A 20,156-nucleotide genomic window follows, 5' to 3' on the forward strand; every position below is an offset into this window, starting at 1 on the left:
TTCAGGGTATCTGACGTCTGTATTTGTGCCCTGGCTCTGTGTCCCCTGCTCTGAGTGTGTGCTGGGAGCTGGGGTGTTCACGAAGCCGGTGTGTCTGTCACTGAGGGTTCAGCCCACGCTTCACCGCATGGCCGGCCTCAATTTCCTAGGTCTGCGGGTCCCAGGCTGTGTGGGTGGAGGGTGGGCAGAGACCCCGGGAGGCCGGGAGGTGGGGTGTGGGGGGGTGCGGGGGAGCGCAGGGCCGGCCCCGGGGCGGGGCGAGCCGCCCAGGGCTGGGGGCGGGGCGGCCCGGCAGCCTCACTTTGGCGAAGTTGGCGGCGCGGAGGCTGGCCCGGGACGCGCCCGGAGCCCAGGGAAGGAGGGAGGAGGGAGGAGGGAGGGTCGCGGCCGGCCGCCATGGGGCCGGGGACCCGGGGCCGCCGCTGCCGCCGCCCGATGTCGCCGCCGCCACCACTGCCGCCCGTGCGGGCGCTGCCCCTGTTGCTACTGCTAGCGGGGCCCGGGGCTGCAGGTGAGGGGCTGGGACCTAGCGGGAGGGACTGGGGGTGGGTGGGTTGGGGGAGGGTAAGAGCGGAGTTTAAGGACACCCGAGTCTGGGGCTGGGGGGCTGGCCTAGGAGCTAAGGACCAGAGCTGGGGCAGGGAGCAGGAGCCCGGGGGCTACGTGCCAGTCCCCGGGGGTCAGGGGCTCAATGGGGGGAGGGGGCAGGGCCCCAGAGGTCCGCAGAATAGGGGCTCAGGAGCGATCAGAGTTGGGGATGAAGGGACCAAGGAATGAGGGAGTGGGAGCTTGAGGTGCGGGGATGAGGGACGCAAGATCGGGGGGACCAAGATTCTGGGGCTCGCTCCCAATGCACGTCGGTCTGGAGTCCTGGGAAGGTCACGATTGGAGCCCAATACCCCCAGGCTGGGAACCCCTCGCACAAAAGCCCCCCTACACACCCAGGGCTGGCTTGGCCGGGCGGGGGACGGGGAGGGGGCGCGAAGTTCTCGGAGCTCCGAACTCGGGGAAAAACTTCTCAGGCCGGAGCGCCGCAAGACCCGGAGCCGGAGTAGGAGCTGGAGCCACAGCGGCGCCCGCGCCCCTTTCCCCGCCCGCGGCCCCGCTCCCTCCCTTGGCCGCCGGGACCGGGCGGCCACGGGACCCCGCCCCCGCGAGGGGAGGGAAAGGGAGGGCGGGGGGCGCGAGCCCACGTGCTCCTTTCCAGCTCCAGCGCCCCGTCTCCGCAGCCCGAGCCCCTCCCCAGCCGGCCGGGGCCCCCCGCCCCTCCCCCTGCCCGTTCTCCCTTCCCCCGCTCGGGACAATGGCCGCGCCGTCTAGACACCCCCTCCCCCCCGGGCCGGCCTCGCGCTTTCTTTGCCAGACAAAGCGGGACGGGCGGCGGGGCCTGGGCGGGGGCTGCGGGGGCGCACACCCCCAAGGGAGGCCTGGCCGGCGGAAGAGGGGCGCGGGCCGAGCGGCCCTGGCCCGGGGTCCCGGGGAGCCGCTGTGGGGCTCGGCGCTGGGAAGGAAGGGCCTGCACCGCCCAGCCCGGTGCCCGACCGACAGGGCAGGATCGGGCAGGAGCTGCCGCCCCCGCGGGGCCGGCGAACACACACATGGCCTATCACACTCTCAGGCACACACAGCCCTGGGTGACACATGCAGATGGGGACGTGCACACACACACACGCACACGCACTACACCCGCAGAATGGATACGCAGCTCACACACTAACATACTTGTACATACAATTACACATGTTCATACATTTCAGGGATCACCAGCCCAAGGCCTTGTACACGCTGCCTGCACACATTCAGACACATACAGACACAGATCCAAGGCATGCCTGCACCCAGTTTATACACGCAGACAGGCACATCCAACCCTTCCACAGACACACCTGAGAATACACTGGTCCCGCAGAGACACACAGCTGTATACCAGATAAACGGTTCACATGCACGGGCACCCACCACAGATCCAGCATGCACAGAGACACCCGTGTACTTCAAGCACACACACATGTCACTCACATGGCCCACAGTTTGGCGAGGCCCACAGTCTGCATCACGTGGCTCCTAGTGTGAGTTCACAAACCCCCACAGGCCCCTGTCTGGGTGGTAGTGTGCTGTCTCTGCCTGTCCCCTGAGGAAGGGGACACATGCCATGTTGTCCTCTTCTCATGTCCAGCTCAACTTCTGTCCCTCCCTCTCTGTCTCTGTACATCTCAGCCTCTCTGTGTCAGCCTGCTTCTGGTTTCCTTCTTTGGGTCTCCGTTTTTCTTCTCTATCTCCCTCCATCTCTCTCTTTCCATCTCTATCTGTGACACACACACACACACACACACACACACACACAGAGGCCCCACACCTGCCGGCACACACAGTTCTCCACTAGCTCACACCCAGCCGCACCCCAGACCAGTCTGACAGGACAGTTAGACTGCCACACCCCAGAGGGACACAGCCCGCAGGGATGGGGACGCTGGACAGGGCAGCACATGCCTAGTGCAGGATGCTCCTCCCTTCAGCCCACACCCTATCCCTGCACCACCCAGTGCTGGCTGTGCATGGGGTACAGGCCTTGGCCCCTCTCACCAGAGCACCATGCAGCTCTGCCCAGCTGGAGTAGATGCCCGACATCAGGGCAAGAAAGACCCATGGCCCCAGGCCTCCTTGCCCCTGCCCTCTCCATTACCCTGGGATTTGGGCACACAGCCCCAGACCTCCCTTTAACACTCAGCACCCTCACTTCCTGCCTCTGCACCCCCCATTCTGGCAGCTTCCTGAGTCCCCACATCTGGCACAAGTCAGCACCTCCTCCTGCCCGCCCTTGCCTTGTGGTTCCCAGGGCTTGAGCTGGCAGGGACAGCTGCAGCCCCAACAGCTGGGGCCAGGGCGGGGGGCCGTGGGAACTGTGGATGCGGGGGCTCCATGCACCCACAGAGACACCCCCAGCCCATTGCAGCTGTTGCCTGGGGGAGGGAAGGATGGGCTCTGTCACTCTGAGCGAGGGTTCCTGGGTGCCTGGTTGACCCCCCGCTTTCCTTTGTTCCTACATAGCACCCCCTTGCCTGGACGGGAGCCCGTGTATGAATGGAGGTCGCTGCACCCAGCTGCCCTCCCGGGAGGCTGCCTGCCTGTGAGTGCCTGGCTCTGAGCCATCAGTGGGTCCTGTGTGGGGAAGTTGTCTGTCTTCTCCCCTTGCCTCTGTGTCCACCATGGATGCCTCTACCCCTTCCTACATGTGTATGGCTTGGGTAACCTCTTGTTTCCCCACTGGAATCGAGCAGGGTTAAGAACTGAGGAAGGTTAAGAGCAGGGGCTCTGCAATTTGTCTGGCCTGGGTTCAGATCCCACATTGTATTGCTGACTGCCTGGGACCTAAACCCTTTAAGCTTTTGGTGTCCTGGTCTGGAAAACAGGCACACTAACCCCCACTTCACAGAGTTCTTGGCTGCCTGAGGTCACGTGTAAAGCCTCTGAGGGAGGCAGTTATTATTCAATCAACAGATCTTCAGGGACCAATGGCTTGGCAGTAATGGGTACACCAATTGCATCCTCCCATGTCTCAACATTTAGTGGTGGGGGTACAGGGGACCTGTAATACAGCCCTGCTCTGTCACTGTCTTGCTCTCTGACCTTGGGTTAGTCACTTCTCTCTGGATCTCATTGCATCTGTGAAATAGGGGTGCTTCTCCCTGGCTTGTTACCCATGAAGGGGTTCAAGAATTCAGTTGTTGGATGATACAGGGAAAGGCAGAGGGTTGGAGTTGCTGAGCAGAAGCTGGGAAAAGAACTGAGCAGAGGGAGACAAAACTCAATTTGAATTCTGGGCTCTGGGATACCTTGAGCAGGTGCTTTGAGCTCTCTGAACCTCAGTTTTTGCAACTGGAAAATGGGGCAATCATAGTTCCTCCTTTATGGGGTTGATTGTAAAGATTAAGAGACACTTCATATGATGAACTCAGCATAGTGCTCAGCGTACAGTAAGTGCTCCATAAATAGGGATGATGATGATGATGATGATGATGATGATGATTAATAATGGTAGGGGCACAGGAAATATGTGCCACAAAGGGGAACGTCTCAAGGTTTTGGGGAAATGCTTGGTTCCTTTTATAATATCGTCATTAGTAATAGTAGTCATTGATTGATTCATTAATGTATTCGTTTATTCAACTACATGTGTGCCATGCTGGGCGGGCCTGGGGTGAATTTTGATCCCGGAGAGCCCCTTTGAAGTTACACACGCACTTTGGAGCCCCACTTGGGCTCACCAGGTGGGGGCTTAGCCTGGCCGAGCGGGTTCCTCGGGTTGGGAGTCTGCGATGGTGCGGGGTGGGGGAAAGTGTGACCTTATCCGGAGCCACTCACCTGGGAGGCGGAGCCGCGGGGCCGGGCGCCTGCGCAGTGGAGCTCTGCACCTGGAATACAGCCGACAGGTGAATGCTGCCACGGCTGCCCCGCCCCTCAACAGGTGAATCACCAGCGCGCGCGGCTGCCCGGAGCCCGGATTCCCCGGAGTGGAGCGGGCTGTTCCCAGAGCTGGGCCGTGGGAACCACTCCCCACGGGCCCCCCAATCGCCTTCAAGGTTCTAAATACTCGTGTCTTTTCAGGAACGCCCCAGTATGTTACCCCTCCTCGGATCCCCCTTAGCCTCTTCCTCAGAGTAGCCTCCCAAGCCGTCGTCTCTGTCTCCCAGTCCTCGCCGCAGCCCCTCCCCTCCCCTCCCGCTGACCCCCAACCAAGTGTGCTCTCCCCCTTGTCCGTTTCCCCCGAAGCCCTGGCTGTGAGGCGGGGCGCGGGCGGAGGCTGGAACCGGCCCGACCGGTCGGCAGGGGAGCGGGGCGCAGAGCGTGGGAACCCGCCCGGGGCGTCGGGAGGGGGCCGCGCGGCCGCGCCCTGCCTGGCAGTGGGACCCGCAGTCCCCGGCGCCCGGCGCAGCGCGCCCCCTCTCGGCACGCAGTCGTGACGGACGTCCACGCCCTGCGGGTCTTTGGGGAGGGGGCTGGGAGCCTGGCCTTCCTTTCTTAACGCCGTTGGCACCCCTGCCCTGCCGTGTCCTGGCCTGTTTCGCTGGGGGCCGGGGTGGGGGGATTTTGTGGGTGACGCTAGGGACTGAGTCAGCTGCCTGAGGTTAGCCCCAAGCGACTGGGGCGAGCCAGAGGGAGGGACCGCGCGAGGGGTGGGCAGCGTCGGGGGTGGGGCCTTGGACCCTCTTGCCAGTCCAAACCCTTCCCTCCCACCCCGCCAGTGTCCCTCCGGAGGTTTCCAGTCCCAAGGCCAACCGCCTTATTTCCCTCCTACTCAAGGTTGCCTTGGTGGGTTTGGGGAAGGGTCTGCAGGCCGGAGGACTCTCTCCCAATAAGAGGGCGCCGGCATTGGTGTCCACCTCCTCCTCCCGGTGGCGGGAAGGGTTGTATGTGCCTCCAGGAAAGGAGTGGAGGATTTGTCTGTCCACATGAGAGCTACCCATCTGTGAACTGCGCTGTGGATTTGGGTCTGAATGTTCGCCAGGCCAGTATGTCGAATTGGCTGTCCCGATGTGTTATCTGTGTATGTTTCTGAGTCTGTCTGTGTGTGTGTGCCTGAGTGGTTGTCTTCTGGAATCTGAGACTTTGCATTTGCCATAACAAACCACCAAGAACTGGGTGGTTTACAACAACAGACATTTATTCTCACAGTTCTGGGGGCCAGAAGTCTGAAATCCAGGTGTTGGCAGCCACACCGTCTCCAGTGGCCTTCCAGGAGCATCCTTCCTGGCCTCTTCCACCTCCCGGCAGCTCCATGCACTCCTTTGCCTTGTGGGTGCAGCACTGCAGGGTCTGCTTCTGTCTTCCACATGGCCTTCTCCTCCTTCTCCCAAATCTCCCTCTGCCAATGGATTTAGGGGCCCATTTGGGAAATTCAGGATGATCTCATCTTGCTATCTGTCACTTAGTTACATCCGCAAAGACTCTTTTTCCAAATAAGGTCAGAATCACAGGTTCTGGGACATGGGCATTTCTTTTCTGGGGCCATCACTCAAAACCCACTGAACTCTTCATGGCCCTTACCGCCCCATGCTGACGTGTTATATAATTCATTATTAGTGTATCTTCTCTTTGCCCAACTTGGCTGTGAGTATAAAGAGGGTGGGGATGACTTTTAATGTATTTGCGACTGTATTCCTATGGCTAAAAACACAGTAGGTACTCTGAATATTGGTTGCATGAATGAACTGGTGTGCCTGCTTGTTGCGCTGTTTGCTTGTGTGTTTCTTGCCTGTCACATGTGTGTCTGGGATGCACCTGCCCGGTACCACCCTAGTACTGCCCTGTACTAAGCTATCTCTGCCCACAGGTGCCCACCAGGATGGGTGGGCGAGCGGTGCCAGCTGGAAGACCCCTGCCACTCGGGCCCCTGTGCTGGCCGCGGCGTCTGCCAGAGCTCCGTGGTGGCGGGCACCGCCCGGTTCTCCTGCCGCTGCCCCCGTGGCTTCCGAGGTAAGGGACGATCTGGAGGGGAGCCCAAGACAGGCAAGGGTGTGAGCGGCCCAAGCTCACCCTCTCCTGGTCCCTCTAGGTCCCGACTGCTCCCTGCCGGACCCCTGCCTCAGCAGCCCCTGTACCCATGGTGCCCGCTGCTCAGTGGGGCCCGATGGCCGCTACATCTGCTCCTGCCCGCCTGGCTACCAGGGCCGCAGCTGCCGAAGCGATGTGGATGAGTGCCGGGTGGGGGGGCCCTGCCGCCATGGTGGCACCTGCCTCAACACGCCTGGTTCCTTCCGCTGCCAGTGCCCAGCTGGCTACACGGGGCCACTGTGTGAGAATGCCGTGGTGCCCTGCGCCCCCTCGCCGTGCCGTAACGGGGGCACATGTAGGCAGAGTGGTGATCTCACCTATGACTGCGCCTGCCTTCCTGGTGAGGGAGCTGTGCCCTGGGGAGGCGGCAGGAGCGCAGAGACAGCTGGCCAGCCTGGCAGTGACCATCTTTGCGTCCCCCTCCCATGCTAGGGTTCGAGGGCCAGAACTGTGAAGTGAACGTGGATGACTGCCCAGGGCACCGATGTCTAAATGGGGGGACATGTGTGGATGGCGTCAACACCTACAACTGCCAGTGCCCTCCTGAATGGACAGGTGAGCAGCAGGGCTGGCGACGGCCAGGTGGCAGGCCCTGGGTGGGCAAGCAGCGGGTGTGGACTGGTGCGTCTGTGTGCCACAGGCCAATTCTGCACGGAGGACGTGGACGAATGTCAGCTGCAGCCCAACGCTTGCCACAATGGGGGCACCTGCTTCAACACTCTGGGTGGCCACAGCTGTGTGTGTGTCAATGGCTGGACAGGCGAGAGCTGCAGTCAGAATATCGATGACTGCGCCACAGCTGTGTGCTTCCATGGGGCCACCTGCCATGATCGTGTGGCCTCGTTCTACTGTGCCTGTCCCATGGGGAAGACTGGTGAGTGGCTGTTTTCCTTATAGGCAGCAGGGCGCCCTCGATGGTTCTGCAGTGGGGGCAGGGATGGAGTCTGACTCGAGTGTTAGAATGATTATGCTGGAGGCCAGATTTGGGGTGCAGGGTGAGCCTGGGAGGGGCCTAAGCAGAGGCTGGCCCACAGTCCAGGGCAGTAGCCATGGGAACAGAGAGCTGTCCTGTGACTGAGAAGGAGACGGGACCTTTGCAAGTGGCAAAGGTCAGGGAAAGTGTTTGGGAGGGGGACTTGGCTATGGAGGGCAGGGCATTCAGGCAGAGGATACTGCAGAAGCAAAAGCTTGAGGGTGTATAATCAGAGAAGGTGTCTACAGATTTTAAAACAATATGTGGATGTTCCCAACTCATTTACAAATGGTTCAGAAAAATAAAAAAATAGGTAAAGCTCTACAAGAGTTGAATCTAGGTGGTGGGCGTATGAATCAACTTTGCAGTACATTTGAAAATTTTCATCATAAATTGTTCAGGAAGATAGCTATTAAAGACACTGCAGGTTAATAAAAACAAAACACAAAATGATATGTGGGGGATGTGGGACCTTTGGGCAGAGCTGGAGGGTCCGCCCTTGGACTCTGCCTACCCCTTTTCAGGGCTTCTGTGTCATCTGGATGACGCCTGCGTCAGTAACCCCTGTCACGAAGATGCTATCTGCGATACCAACCCCGTGAATGGCCGGGCCATCTGCACCTGTCCACCAGGCTTCACCGGTGGGGCATGTGACCAGGATGTAGACGAGTGCTCCATTGGTGAGGGGGGTGTGGTCTGAGAGTTGGGAGGGAGAGGAGAGGCAGGTCCTTAGCCACCCACACTCACACTGGCGATGCCTACTCCTGCAGGTGCCAACCCATGTGAGCACCTGGGCCGATGCGTGAACACACAGGGCTCGTTCCTATGCCAGTGCGGCCGTGGCTACACTGGCCCGCGCTGCGAGACCGACGTCAACGAGTGCCTATCCGGGCCTTGCCGCAACCAGGCCACGTGCCTCGACCGCATAGGCCAGTTCACCTGCATCTGCATGGCAGGTGCGTGGTGGGTGTGGCCGGAGCGGTGGGTGAGGCTGGGGCGGAGCGTGAGGCTGGGGGTGAGGCAAGGGAAGCCTGCAGGCCACACACCCCCTCCTCCCTTCTTGGTGAAACTGTGTCTGGAACGGGACCCTGAGACGAGGTGGAGGCTGGGCCAGAGCAGAATCTTTGTGCGAGGCTAGGGCCATGGTCAAATGGAGTCTGTAGAACCTCAGATGGGCTGGGAGTGGAGTCTGTGCCTTAGGACCCACTGTGGGGCGGGAGATGATATGAGGGCGGAACCAGGAGCTGGAGTGGGTCAAGGTGGAGCCTGCAGACCATCTTTCCCTAACGCTGGGGTCAGATTCAGGCTGGGCCCAAGGCTATAGTGGGCCCTGGGGCTGGTAGCTGAGGACCTGGTATAGTGTGAGGACTACAGAGGGAAAAGGGTGGTCTGAAGGCAAGGCCCATATGGAATCACATAAGCCTTGGACCAGTTGGATCCACAGTGGGGTGAGGATGAGGCCACTCATGAGGCCAAAAGCTGACTCTGGGATTGGGCTGGGGGGTGGGGGGCAAAGCCAAGCAAGGCTCAGGGGAGCTGTCCATGGGTGGGAAAGGGAGTACCTTCCCATTTGCTCTCCCTTTATAGAAGAGGCTAAGCCCCACTGCTCTAATCCTCCTCTCTCACACCCTAGGCTTTACAGGCACCTACTGTGAGGTGGACATGGATGAGTGTCAAAGCAGTCCGTGTGTCAATGGTGGGGTCTGCAAGGACAGAGTCAACGGCTTCAGCTGCACCTGCCCCTCGGGTGAGGACGCTGGGCCAGGGAGCCTGAAAAAGGTCCCTGCAGAGGCAAAGGCTCTAGGGGAGCCTATAAGACCATGCTAGTGGATAACTGTCATAACAGAAACCACATACTATGAAAAACATTGAAATTAATTTCAAACTAATTTGGGGCGCCTGGGCGGCTCAGTTGGTTAAGCATCTGATTCTTGATCTCAGCTCAGTTGTAGATCTCAGGGTTGTGATTTCAAGCCCTGCGTTGAGCTCCACGCTGGGCATGGAGCCTCCTTAAAACACAGACAAAAAAACCACACATACAAAAAACTAAGTAAATGATCATCCCACTCATCCCACTCAAACACGGCAGGGCTGGCAGGGGGTGACTTCTCTGACCCTGTCTGGGCCTCTGCCCATCCCACTCCCCACCCTAAGGCTTCAGTGGGGCCATGTGTCAGCTGGATGTGGATGAGTGTGCAAGCACACCCTGCCGGAATGGAGCCAAGTGCGTGGACCAGCCGGATGGCTACGAATGCCGCTGCGCAGAGGGTGAGAGAGGGCCAATGACAGGCTAGAAAGAGTCTGGAGGCGGGGCAAGGGAGGGGGAAGGCAAATAACAGCCTTGGGGAAAATTGGGGGGCGGGGCTTCAGCAAGGCACGAGTAGAGCCAATGACAGAGCCAGGGGACCGAGCCAATGATGGATGTAAGCAGTGATGAGACTAGGCGTGGGGCCAGTGGGTCTGGCAGAGAGGGGATGCATCTTGGTAGAGGGGGGCGTGTCCAAATCCCTCTATCTCCAGGCACTTCCCATGTGTCCCCATTTCCAGTCCAGAGTGGAGAGTGAGGCGGAACAGGGCTGATAATATAAGGATTGGAGGCGGGGTTACGGTTGGGGATGGGATTTATCTGTGGAAGTGTCTTGGCCAGGGCGAGTCCTGGAGCTTGTGGCTGGATGGAGTTAGAGGGTGGGGCATGAATTGAGCCCACCTCCTGCTGGCTAGATGGGCGGGGCCTGAGGTAGAGCTGGGCCAGGACTGGGCTGAGGCCACAGCTGTGGGCAGGACCTTGGCACGTGGGTGGAGCCTGACCCTCTGGTCCTCCAGGCTTCGAGGGCACGCTGTGTGAGCGCAACGTGGACGACTGCTCCCCGGACCCGTGCCACCATGGGCGCTGTGTGGATGGCATTGCCAGCTTCTCCTGCGCGTGCGCCCCGGGATACACAGGCACGCGCTGTGAGAGCCAGGTGGACGAGTGCCGCAGCCAGCCCTGCCGCCATGGAGGCAAATGTCTAGATTTGGTGGACAAATATCTCTGCCGTTGCCCTCCCGGCACCACAGGTGGGGCTGGAGGCTGGGCTGGGGCAGAAACAGTACATCTGGAAGGGCACAGAGGGCTTGGGAATGGTGCCCCTGTGGGCCTCACTGGTGGCAACCCCTGCGGTGTTCCCCCTCCCCAGGAGTGAACTGCGAGGTGAACGTTGATGACTGTGCCAGCAACCCCTGCACCTTTGGAATCTGCCGGGATGGCATCAACCGCTATGACTGTGTCTGCCAGCCTGGCTTCACAGGTGGGCAAGTGGCTGCCATGGGGAGAGGGTCTTTATTGGGTGAGAGGGAGAGGGTGAGGGTGAAATCACCCTATTTTTGGCTGAGTTTGCTCCTCTCTTTGCGTTCGCTTGTCCAGTGAGATTGTCCACACTTAGCCCTGCGGTTGTGCTCTCTCCCGTTGGCCTGAGGTTGTCCCCATATCAGCTCAAGGTTATCTTGGAACACACATGAGGGTGTCCAGTCTCAGGGATGGGGGCGTTTCTGCAGGGGGCCAAAGTAATCCTTGGGGAAAATGAAAGTGACTTCATGTAAGTTTGGGGACGAGTATGATCTGGGGCAAGGCAGCTCTGGATTGAGGAGGTGGCTGTCTTAATTTGTACAAGAGCTGATGTGTTATGAAGATGAGGTTGTTCTTGCTCAAGGGTGAGGTCGTGCTAAATTCGGCAAGGTTGCCTTTCCCCGTTGGCACCATCGCCCTTGTCCTGGGATGAAGTTGTCTTCGTGCTCTCCAGGGCCCCTTTGCAACATGGAGATCAACGAGTGTGCGTCCAGTCCGTGCGGTGATGGAGGCTCCTGTATGGATGGGGAAAATGGCTTCCGCTGCCTCTGCCCTCCTGGCTCCCTGCCCCCACTCTGCCTCCCCCCGAGCCATCCCTGTGCCCAAGAACCTTGCAGTCATGGTGTCTGCCACGATGCGCCCGGAGGGTGAGGCTTCTCCCCAGCCCCTGAACCCCTGCTGCCTCCCTGCCCATGGGCATTCCCTGACTGCCTTCCCCTCCAGGTTCCACTGTGTGTGTGAGCCTGGCTGGAGTGGTCCCCGATGCAGCCAGAGCCTTGCTCGAGATGCCTGTGAATCCCAGCCCTGCCGGTCTGGCGGTACCTGCACCAGTGATGGAATGGGCTTCCACTGTACCTGTCCCCCTGGTGTCCAGGGTGTGTGTCCCCACGTTCCTACCCCAGGCTCTCCCTCCCCACTTCTTCCTGCTCATTTCCTTTTTGCTCCACTCTCCCTTCTCTACATTTGCCTTTTTTTTCTTTTTCCTCCCCCCCACCCCCCGCCCCAGGAGCTTTGGAGGTGGGTATCAAGGTGGGGACCCTGGAGGGAGATGGGGACAAAGAATCTGTCAAAGACTGTCTCATTCTGCCTGCCCACCACAGGCCGTCAGTGTGAGCTGCCATCCCCCTGTGCCCCGAACCCCTGTGAGCACGGGGGCCACTGCGAGTCTGCCCCGGGCCAGCTGCCTGTCTGCTCCTGCCCCCCTGGCTGGCAAGGTACACCAGTTGCTCCTTCCTCCTCCTCCTCTCCTTCACCTCCTCTGCACCCCGCTGCATACTGGGTGGTGCTGGGGACCCAGAGGGAAATGTACCTTTGGCTCTGTCTTTTGAGGGGGCTTCTTTTTAGGAAGGGACCGAGCTGGACACGGACACCTGCAGCCTGTGTGGTCAGTTCTGGAGAAGACGAAGGGATATGGCGGTGGGGAAGCTAGGACTCAGGTGGAGGGTTTGGGGACAGCTTCCTGGAGGGGCAGACCGCAATCAGAATGCATTCACTACCCACTGAAATAAGGGGAAGGCAGTTTGGGAACCGCAGGTGCAAAACACCCAGAGGCAAATGACCACATATCTCGTATTCACCCACCTCAGCCTTCAGGTTCTTCCTGAATGCCAGGTACTCTCAGGCCCTACCCTGCACCCCCTAACCCTAGATGTTACCTTGCTCCCCATCCCCAGGCCCACGATGCCAGCAGGATGTGGATGAATGTGCTGGCCCCTCACCCTGTGGCTCCCGCGGTACCTGCACCAACCTGGAGGGGAGTTTCAGCTGTACCTGCCATAGGGGATATAGTGGCCCTTCCTGTGATCAGGACATTGATGACTGTGATCCCAGTGAGTTCAGGGGAGCCCCCGGGGGTGCTGCTCTAGAGAACATGTTCCTCAAGCCCGTACTGTGCGCCCAGCACTGAGCTTTCATCTTCATTCTTCTCTTACTTTTCCCATTTTATTCTTTTTTTTTTTAAAGATTTTATTTATGTATTTGAGAGAGAATGAGATGGAGAGAGAGAGCATGAGAGGAGGGAGGGTCAGAGGGGGAAGCAGATTCCCCGCTGAGCAGGGAGCCCGATGCGGGACTCAGTGCCGGGACTCCAGGATCGTGACCTGAGCCGAAGGCAGTCGCTCAACCAACTGAGCCACCCAGGCGCCCCTTCCCATTTTATTTTTGAAAACCAAGGCCCCAAAGAGGTTAGGTGACTTGCCCAAGGTCATGAAGCAAGAGGGATGAGGTGGGATTGGAGCACAGGTCTGTCTGAAGCCCGTAGACTGCCTCTGGCAACAAGCAAGTTAACATTATGTGTCAAGTATGACATAATAGGCCCCCAGTGAGTCCTCCCGGAGCACTAATAGACCGGTAACGCAAGCCACATATAATACTTAAAATTTTTCTAGTAGCCACATTGAAAAAGTAAAAAAAAAAAAAAAAAGATATTAAATTTAATAATATATTTTTTGTTTAAACTATTATATAAAAATGTGATTTTGACATGTACTCACTATAAAATTATTGAGATATGTTACACTCATTTTTTTTCATACTAAATCTTCAAAATCAGAAATCTAGGGTTTATTTTACACTTAAAGCACCTCCCATTTGGGGCCAGCCACATGTCAAGGGCTTAATAGCCACACATGGCCAGTGGCCACTATACTGGCGGGCATAGGTCTGGAGGAGGCCCTCTGTGCTGTGCCCAGCAATTAAACAGACACAACTAACAGCATGTGCTTGGCTCCCCTATCCCCCTCCTCCTTGCACATAGGTGAGGTTTCCAGATAAGGGAGGAGATGAGGCCACAGAGGGGACAGAATTTGATCCCCTGACCAAATGTGCCCCTCCCAGTTAAGCCTGGTTTCCTCCTGATTCCCCGCTATGAGAGGCATGGCTGGGTCAGGCTGGGCTGATGGGGGGCAAGGGGTATGACCAGGCCTTCTCCCTTTGGACCTTAGACCCCTGCCTGAATGGTGGCTCCTGTCAGGATGGCGTGGACTCCTTTTCGTGCTCCTGCCTCCCTGGCTTCGCTGGTCCCCACTGTGCCCGAGATGTGGACGAGTGTCTGAGCAGCCCCTGTGGCCCGGGCACGTGCACCGACCACGTGGCCTCCTTTACCTGCACCTGCCCACCTGGTTATGGAGGTTTCCACTGTGAGCAGGACCTACCGGACTGCAGCCCCAGGTGTGTGGGGCCTCTACCGGGAGCTCAGGGACCCTGGCGTCGGATGGGGTGTGGAACATGAGAAGGGGTGGGGACAGGAAGGGGGTTCTCGGCGTGGCACCCACCTCACAGCTCTGATTCGTGATGGAGCAGTGTCCGGGAAGGGTCAGGGCATCTGTTTGGAGGTCACCTTAGGGACACTGGTTCCTAAGGGAGTGAGGTCAGGCCAGGGCAGGGCCTCCACGTGGCTCCCACCTTAGGTCTGAAGTACTTGGTAAGTTGGGGCTAAGGGAGAGGAAGGGGCGGGACCTCTGCTGGGGCTTTGGCTTCTGGTAGGGGGGTAGGGGTCAGAGAAGAGTGCCCTCTCCACGGGGGCCGGGGGGGGGGGGGGGGAGAGGAAGGGCCAGGAAGGCGGGGCCTGCATGGGGGCGGAGCCTGACCCGTCCCTCCCTTCCCCTCCAGCTCCTGCTTCCATGGCGGGACCTGCGTGGACGGCGTGAGCTCGTTCAGCTGCCAGTGCCGCCCCGGCTACACGGGCGCACACTGCCAGCACGAGGCCGACCCCTGCCTCTCTCGGCCCTGTCTGCATGGGGGCGTCTGCACTGCTGCCCACCCTGGCTTCCGCTGCACCTGCCCGGAGGGCTTCACTGGCGCGCAGTGCCAGGTGGGCGGGGTCACCGGGGGCCTGGGGGAAGAATTTGGAGGGCTGTTCTGGGGTAGGGGCCTGCCCGAGACCCTGGAGAAGCTGCCATGCGGCTCCTCGGGGGTCCTCGAGTGCTGACGCTGACACCTTCGCCTCCAGACGCTGGTAGACTGGTGCAGCCGCGCGCCCTGTCAGAACGGGGGTCGCTGTGCCCCGACCGGGGCCACCTTCTACTGCCTTTGCCCCCCGGGGTGGAGCGGCCGCCTCTGTGACATCCGGAGTGTGCCCTGCAGGGAGGCCGCAGCCCAGATCGGTGAGGGGGAGCACAGAGGCTGGGTGTGGGGCTCCGGAGCGGGTGTGTGCACATCTTGCTAATGTGAATACAGTAAGGCTATGGCAGAGCATACAGGCGGGATGGGGTGTGTGGCTGAGTGTTGGTGGATGTGTAACGTGGCACAGCTGGTCAGGGCCAGGATGGTGTCACAGTCACCACGAGGTAGCTGGGATGATGTCGGTGATGCTGTGTGTGACTGAGCTAGTGCGCGCAGCAAAGGTGTGGATATGTGTTTGTGTGTCAGTGACTGAGCCCGTGCCAGTTTGGGCGGGGGCTTGTGTGACAACCCGATGGGGTGTGCGTGAGGCCCTGGTGACTGATGGCCGCAGGGATGTTCCGTGATGCTGTGAGCGATGCAGGCAGGGAGGGGCAAATCCGTGCCTGACCGGGCTCTCCTCTGCGCAGGGGTACGGCTGGAAGAGCTGTGTCAGACAGGTGGGCGGTGTGTGGACAAGGACAATTCCCACTACTGCGTGTGCCCAGAAGGCCGCACGGGCAGCCACTGTGAGCAGGAGGTGGACCCCTGCTTGGCCCAGCCCTGCCAACATGGGGGCACCTGCAGAGGCTACGTGGGGGGTTATGTGTGCGAGGTAAGGGGCACCCAGAGTCGGGGAGAGGGGAGCTGGTCATGCTGGGTGTGTCTGCACACACATTTCCGTGTGTCTGTGACCTGGTGTGGGTGTGTCTCCCTAGGCATGTCTGGGTTTTTGCTTTTGTGTCTCTGGGTATAATCTTGTGGGTGTATTTCTTGGTTGATCTGAGGACTTTCTGTGTGTCTGGGTGTGCCTCTGTCTTTGGTTGTTTCCTGGATGTATCTATCCCTCTGTGCGCCCCATCTTTTGGGTATGAATGCATGTGCTGGTGTCCGAGTGCATCTCTGGTTGTATGTGTCTTGGGTACATCTGGGCATCTGGATGTCTCTCCTGTGCATTTGTATGTGTGTGTCCCTTTGCACTGGCTGTGTCTCTAACTCTCTGTGTCTGGGTGTCCTCTGTGAGTGGGTGTGTTTCCTTGTACTGTGTGTGTGTGTGTGTTTCTGCAAACAGGGCATTCCTCTGTGTGTCGGATGAGACTGTATGTCCTTTGGTCCTGTGATCTCTGTGTCTTCATGGGGAGTATCTGTGTCCCTCTGGGCTTAGAGGTCCCTGTCTCACATCACTGCAGTGTCCAGCTGGCTACATGGGGGACAACTGTGAGGATGATGTAGATGAGTGTGCCTCCCAGCCCTGCCAGCACGGTGGCTTCTGCATTGACCTAGTGGCCCGCTATCTCTGCTCCTGCCCCCCAGGAACACTGGGTATGCCAGGGCTAGGGTTGGGGGACAGGATGGGAGACTGGGTCTCCATCCCCTCCTGACTGCTCCCCCCCATCCTCCCCTCCCCAAGGCGTGCTCTGTGAGATTAATGAGGACGACTGTGGCCCAGGCCCACCCCTGGACCAGGGCCCCCGGTGCCTGCACAATGGTACCTGCGTGGACCTGGTGGGTGGCTTCCGCTGCACCTGCCCCCCCGGATACACTGGCTTGCGCTGTGAGGCGGACATCAATGAGTGTCACCCGGGTGCCTGCCATGATGCACACACTCGGGATTGTCTGCAGGACCCAGGTGGGGGCTTCCACTGCATTTGCCGAGCAGGCTTCACAGGTAAGCATGGGAGAGGCGGCTGCCCTGGGATCCTGCCTGTGTGCCTACACTGTGGCTGATTCGCTAGCTCCTGCTTGTCTAGGTCCCCGCTGTCAGACTGTCCTGTCTCCCTGCGAGTCCCAGCCATGCCAGCACGGAGGCCAGTGCCGTCCCAGCCCAGGCCCTGGGGGTGTGCTGACATTTACCTGTCACTGCATTCCGGTAGGTCACATCGGTGTCTCTGGGGGAGGAGTGCGAGCGTGGCCTCGCTAGAGGGCGTGGCTTTAGGGGAGAAGAGGTGGAAGGGAAGGGGGTTCCTGAGAAATACTGAAAATACCTGGAGAGAGAGAGAGAGTGTGTGTGTCTTTGTGGGGCGGGGGAGGAGGCACTGGGGTTTGGAGACCTGGCCTCCTGGGGAAGGCGGGGCTTTTCTGCAAGGTGGGGCCTCCAGTGGGCAAGGGAGAGGTTGGGCGGGACCTGGGGAGATTGGAGGCTCAACCTTCTCAAGCCTTGACCCCCTATCCTCCCCTCTCTCTCTTCTCCCTTGCAAATCCCTCCCTCCCCTCTCTTTCTCCAACCGGATCCCATCTCCCATCTCCAGCCGTTCTGGGGCCCGCGTTGCGAGAGGGTGGCGCGCTCCTGCCGGGAGCTGCAGTGTCCGGCGGGCGTCCCGTGCCAGCAGACGGTCCGTGGGCCGCGCTGCGCCTGTCCCCCCGGACTGTCGGGGCCCGCCTGCCGGGGCGCGCGGGGGTCGCCGCCGGTGGCCGCCAACGCCAGCTGCGTGGCCTCCCCGTGCCTCCACGGTGGCTCCTGCCGCCCCGCGCCGCTCGCCCCCTTCTTCCGCTGCACGTGCGCGCCGGGCTGGGCCGGAGCGCGCTGCGAGGCGCCCGCGGCGGCGCCCGAGGCCCCGGAGGAGCCTCTGTGCCCGAGCGCAGCCTGCGAGGCCAAGAGCGGGGACAAGCGCTGTGACCGCGAGTGCAACAGCCCGGGTTGCGGCTGGGACGGCGGCGACTGCTCGCTGAGCGTGGGCGACCCCTGGCGGCAGTGCGCGGCGCTGCAGTGCTGGCGCCTCTTCAACAACAGTCGCTGTGACCCCGCCTGCAGCTCGCCAGCCTGCCTCTACGACAACTTCGATTGCCGCGCGGGCGGCCGCGAGCGAGCCTGCAAGTGAGCCCCTCCGTCTGTCTGTCGTCCCTTTGACCGGTCCGTCTGACCGCTCGCCTCGGTCTGCGTCTTCTCCGTCCGTGTGCCACACCTGCCCATCCATGGGCCCCGCCCTATCCGCCCTTTCACTGGCCTGTCAGTCCACCCTTCGACTGTCTGTTGGATGTCCACTCACTGGCCCCCTCGGCTTCTTCGTGTACCCTGTCTGCCTGTCTGAGTGCTGTTTGTCTGAGTGCTGTTTGTCTGTGCGGCTCATCTGCCTGCCCATGTGCCACTGCTGTCTGTCCCTCCGTCCACACAAGACATGACCTGTTTGTCCATCAGTGTGTCCATCCGTCTGTCTTTCTTTCTGCTTGTGCGCTCCATCTGTCTCTCCCTATGTCCTGTTTGTCCATCTTTGGGCTTTATTCTGTCCATCTGTGAATTCCTTTCGTCCCTCAGTACACCCAAATGTTTGTCTACTTCTTCTTCTTCTTCTTTTTTTAGATTTTATCCATTCGTTTGAGAGAGAGAGAGAGAGCGAGAGCGCAACATGGGGGGAAGGGGCAGAGGGAGCAGCAGGCTTCCCGCTGAGCAGGGAGCCCGACTTGGGGCTCGATCCCAGGACCTGAGGATCATGACCTGAGCTGAAGGCAGACACTTAACCCGCTGAGCCTCCCAGGCTCCCCTGCCTACACTCTTCTGGTCCATTCTTGGGCCTCATCTGTCCATCCGTCTGACTGTATGCCAGTTTGTCCATGTGCCTCATTTGTCTGTTCATCTGTGCCTCTTCATCCATGTGCATCCATGTACCTCTTCTGTCTGTCCTTCTGTCCATCTACTCACCCTTTTTGCCTCCCTATATGCCCATTCATCTGTCCATGCCCCTACCTGTCCCTCCCTGCCCATCTCCTGCCCCTGTCTCTGTCTATTCATGAGTGCTGTCTTTCCGTCCCAGGCATTCCATCGGTCCATCCCTGTGCTCTGCCTCTTTTGTCCCTCTGTCTGCCTAGAACGCTTCCCTCATTTTTTGTCTCCCTGTCTTTATTACCCCCACTTTCCTCCTCACCCACCCTGCTCCAAACACCCTGGCCTCTGCCATTTCTCAGATACCCTAGGCTTGGACGCACCTCAGGGTCTTTGCACTGCACTGCTGTTCCCTCTGCCTGGAACCCTCTTCCCTCAGGAAGCTACATGGCTCCTCCCTCACCTCCTTCAAGCCTTTGCTCAAACAGCAGCCCCTTCTCAGTGAGCTCCTCCCTGGCCTCCCCCAGTACTTCCCTTGCTTTATGTTTCTCCTTAGCATTTAATTCCATGTAGCACCGTGTGTGTATGTGTGTGTTTATATTTAGCTTTGACTGATGTGTAATTGAAATGCTGTGTATTCTGCTGCTCATTCATCTCTTTTAATGTCTGTCTCTGCCCACTGGAATGCCTCCTCTTCCTGGGCAAGGATTTGTGTCTGAGCCATATCCTGGAGGCCTATAGCAGCATCCAACACACAGCGGGCATCTGTCAATATTTATTTATGACTAGTTTCTGAAGGAACGACTGGATTTGCAGAAGCCCTGACACCTGTCGGATGCCTTCTAGCTCTCTGTGCTTTCACCGTCTGTCCCCCTTGTGTCTCTGGAGTCTGGGTGCTCTCCGGTGCGTGTGAAGGGGTGTTCGATGACCCTGACCCCACTCCCCCCTCCCTCAGCCCAGTGTACGAGAAGTACTGTGCGGACCACTTTGCCGATGGCCGCTGCGACCAGGGCTGCAACACGGAGGAGTGCGGCTGGGACGGGCTGGACTGTGCGGGCGAGGTGCCGGCCCTGCTGGCCCGCGGTGTGCTGGTGCTCACCGTGCTGCTGCCGCCCGAGGAGCTGCTGCGCTCCAGCGCCGACTTCCTGCAGCGGCTCAGCGGCATCCTGCGCACCTCGCTGCGCTTCCGCCTGGACGAACACGGCCAGGCCATGGTCTTTCCTTACCACCGGCCTGGTCCTGGCTCCGAATCCCGGAACAGGCGGGAGCTGGCCCCCGAGGTGATCGGGTGAGAGCTCCACCCTGGAGGAGCCGTGAGGTTCCTTGGGGTGCTGATCTGGGAGGGGAGGGTCCCTGCTCATCAGGTCTTGGGTGTTTCACTTCCCTTAACATCTTGGGGAGCCTTCCTGGTGATGTGACCAGCACGTCCCACCTTCGGCACCTCTGTCATTTGGGGCTGGGTCATTCTTTGCTGTAGGGGGTTGTCTTGTGTGCTACCGGATGCTCAGCAGCAGCGTGCTTGGCCTCCACCCCCCACCGCCCCCCCAAGATGTGACAACCAGAAGTGCCTCCGGGTACCGGCAAGGGTCCTCTGGGGAGCAGAGTGGTTAAGGGCATGTGTAGTTTTTTATTTTTTTTTAGAAATGGAAAACAGAATTTTCCTGATGGTG

The 20,156-nt window shown here is 59.6% G+C and overlaps 1 protein-coding gene across 1 annotated transcript in view; it reads left to right on the forward strand.

Annotated features, from left to right (window-relative positions):
• Positions 1-396: 396 nt before the first annotated feature.
• NOTCH3 (notch receptor 3) overlaps positions 397-20,156 on the forward strand; it is a 32,588-nt gene continuing 12,828 nt past the window's right edge. Inside the window, exons 1-25 of the mRNA XM_028095317.2 lie at positions 397-511; positions 3,049-3,127; positions 6,332-6,474; positions 6,554-6,892; positions 6,985-7,107; positions 7,193-7,426; positions 8,050-8,205; positions 8,296-8,481; positions 9,159-9,272; positions 9,680-9,793; positions 10,349-10,582; positions 10,702-10,812; positions 11,305-11,497; positions 11,574-11,725; positions 11,951-12,064; positions 12,524-12,679; positions 13,793-14,018; positions 14,460-14,661; positions 14,800-14,953; positions 15,380-15,564; positions 16,139-16,271; positions 16,360-16,617; positions 16,700-16,818; positions 17,198-17,763; positions 19,442-19,774. Of these exons, the coding sequence (XP_027951118.1) occupies positions 397-511; positions 3,049-3,127; positions 6,332-6,474; positions 6,554-6,892; positions 6,985-7,107; positions 7,193-7,426; positions 8,050-8,205; positions 8,296-8,481; positions 9,159-9,272; positions 9,680-9,793; positions 10,349-10,582; positions 10,702-10,812; positions 11,305-11,497; positions 11,574-11,725; positions 11,951-12,064; positions 12,524-12,679; positions 13,793-14,018; positions 14,460-14,661; positions 14,800-14,953; positions 15,380-15,564; positions 16,139-16,271; positions 16,360-16,617; positions 16,700-16,818; positions 17,198-17,763; positions 19,442-19,774 (4,739 nt within the window). The remainder of the gene's footprint in view (positions 512-3,048; positions 3,128-6,331; positions 6,475-6,553; positions 6,893-6,984; positions 7,108-7,192; positions 7,427-8,049; positions 8,206-8,295; positions 8,482-9,158; positions 9,273-9,679; positions 9,794-10,348; positions 10,583-10,701; positions 10,813-11,304; positions 11,498-11,573; positions 11,726-11,950; positions 12,065-12,523; positions 12,680-13,792; positions 14,019-14,459; positions 14,662-14,799; positions 14,954-15,379; positions 15,565-16,138; positions 16,272-16,359; positions 16,618-16,699; positions 16,819-17,197; positions 17,764-19,441; positions 19,775-20,156) is intronic.

The sequence above is a fragment of the Eumetopias jubatus genome, unplaced genomic scaffold, assembly GCF_037043125.1.
Source record: "Eumetopias jubatus isolate StellerSeaLion01/CBP00866 unplaced genomic scaffold, mEumJub1_p1.0 scaffold_1, whole genome shotgun sequence".
NCBI lineage: Eukaryota > Metazoa > Chordata > Mammalia > Carnivora > Otariidae > Eumetopias > Eumetopias jubatus.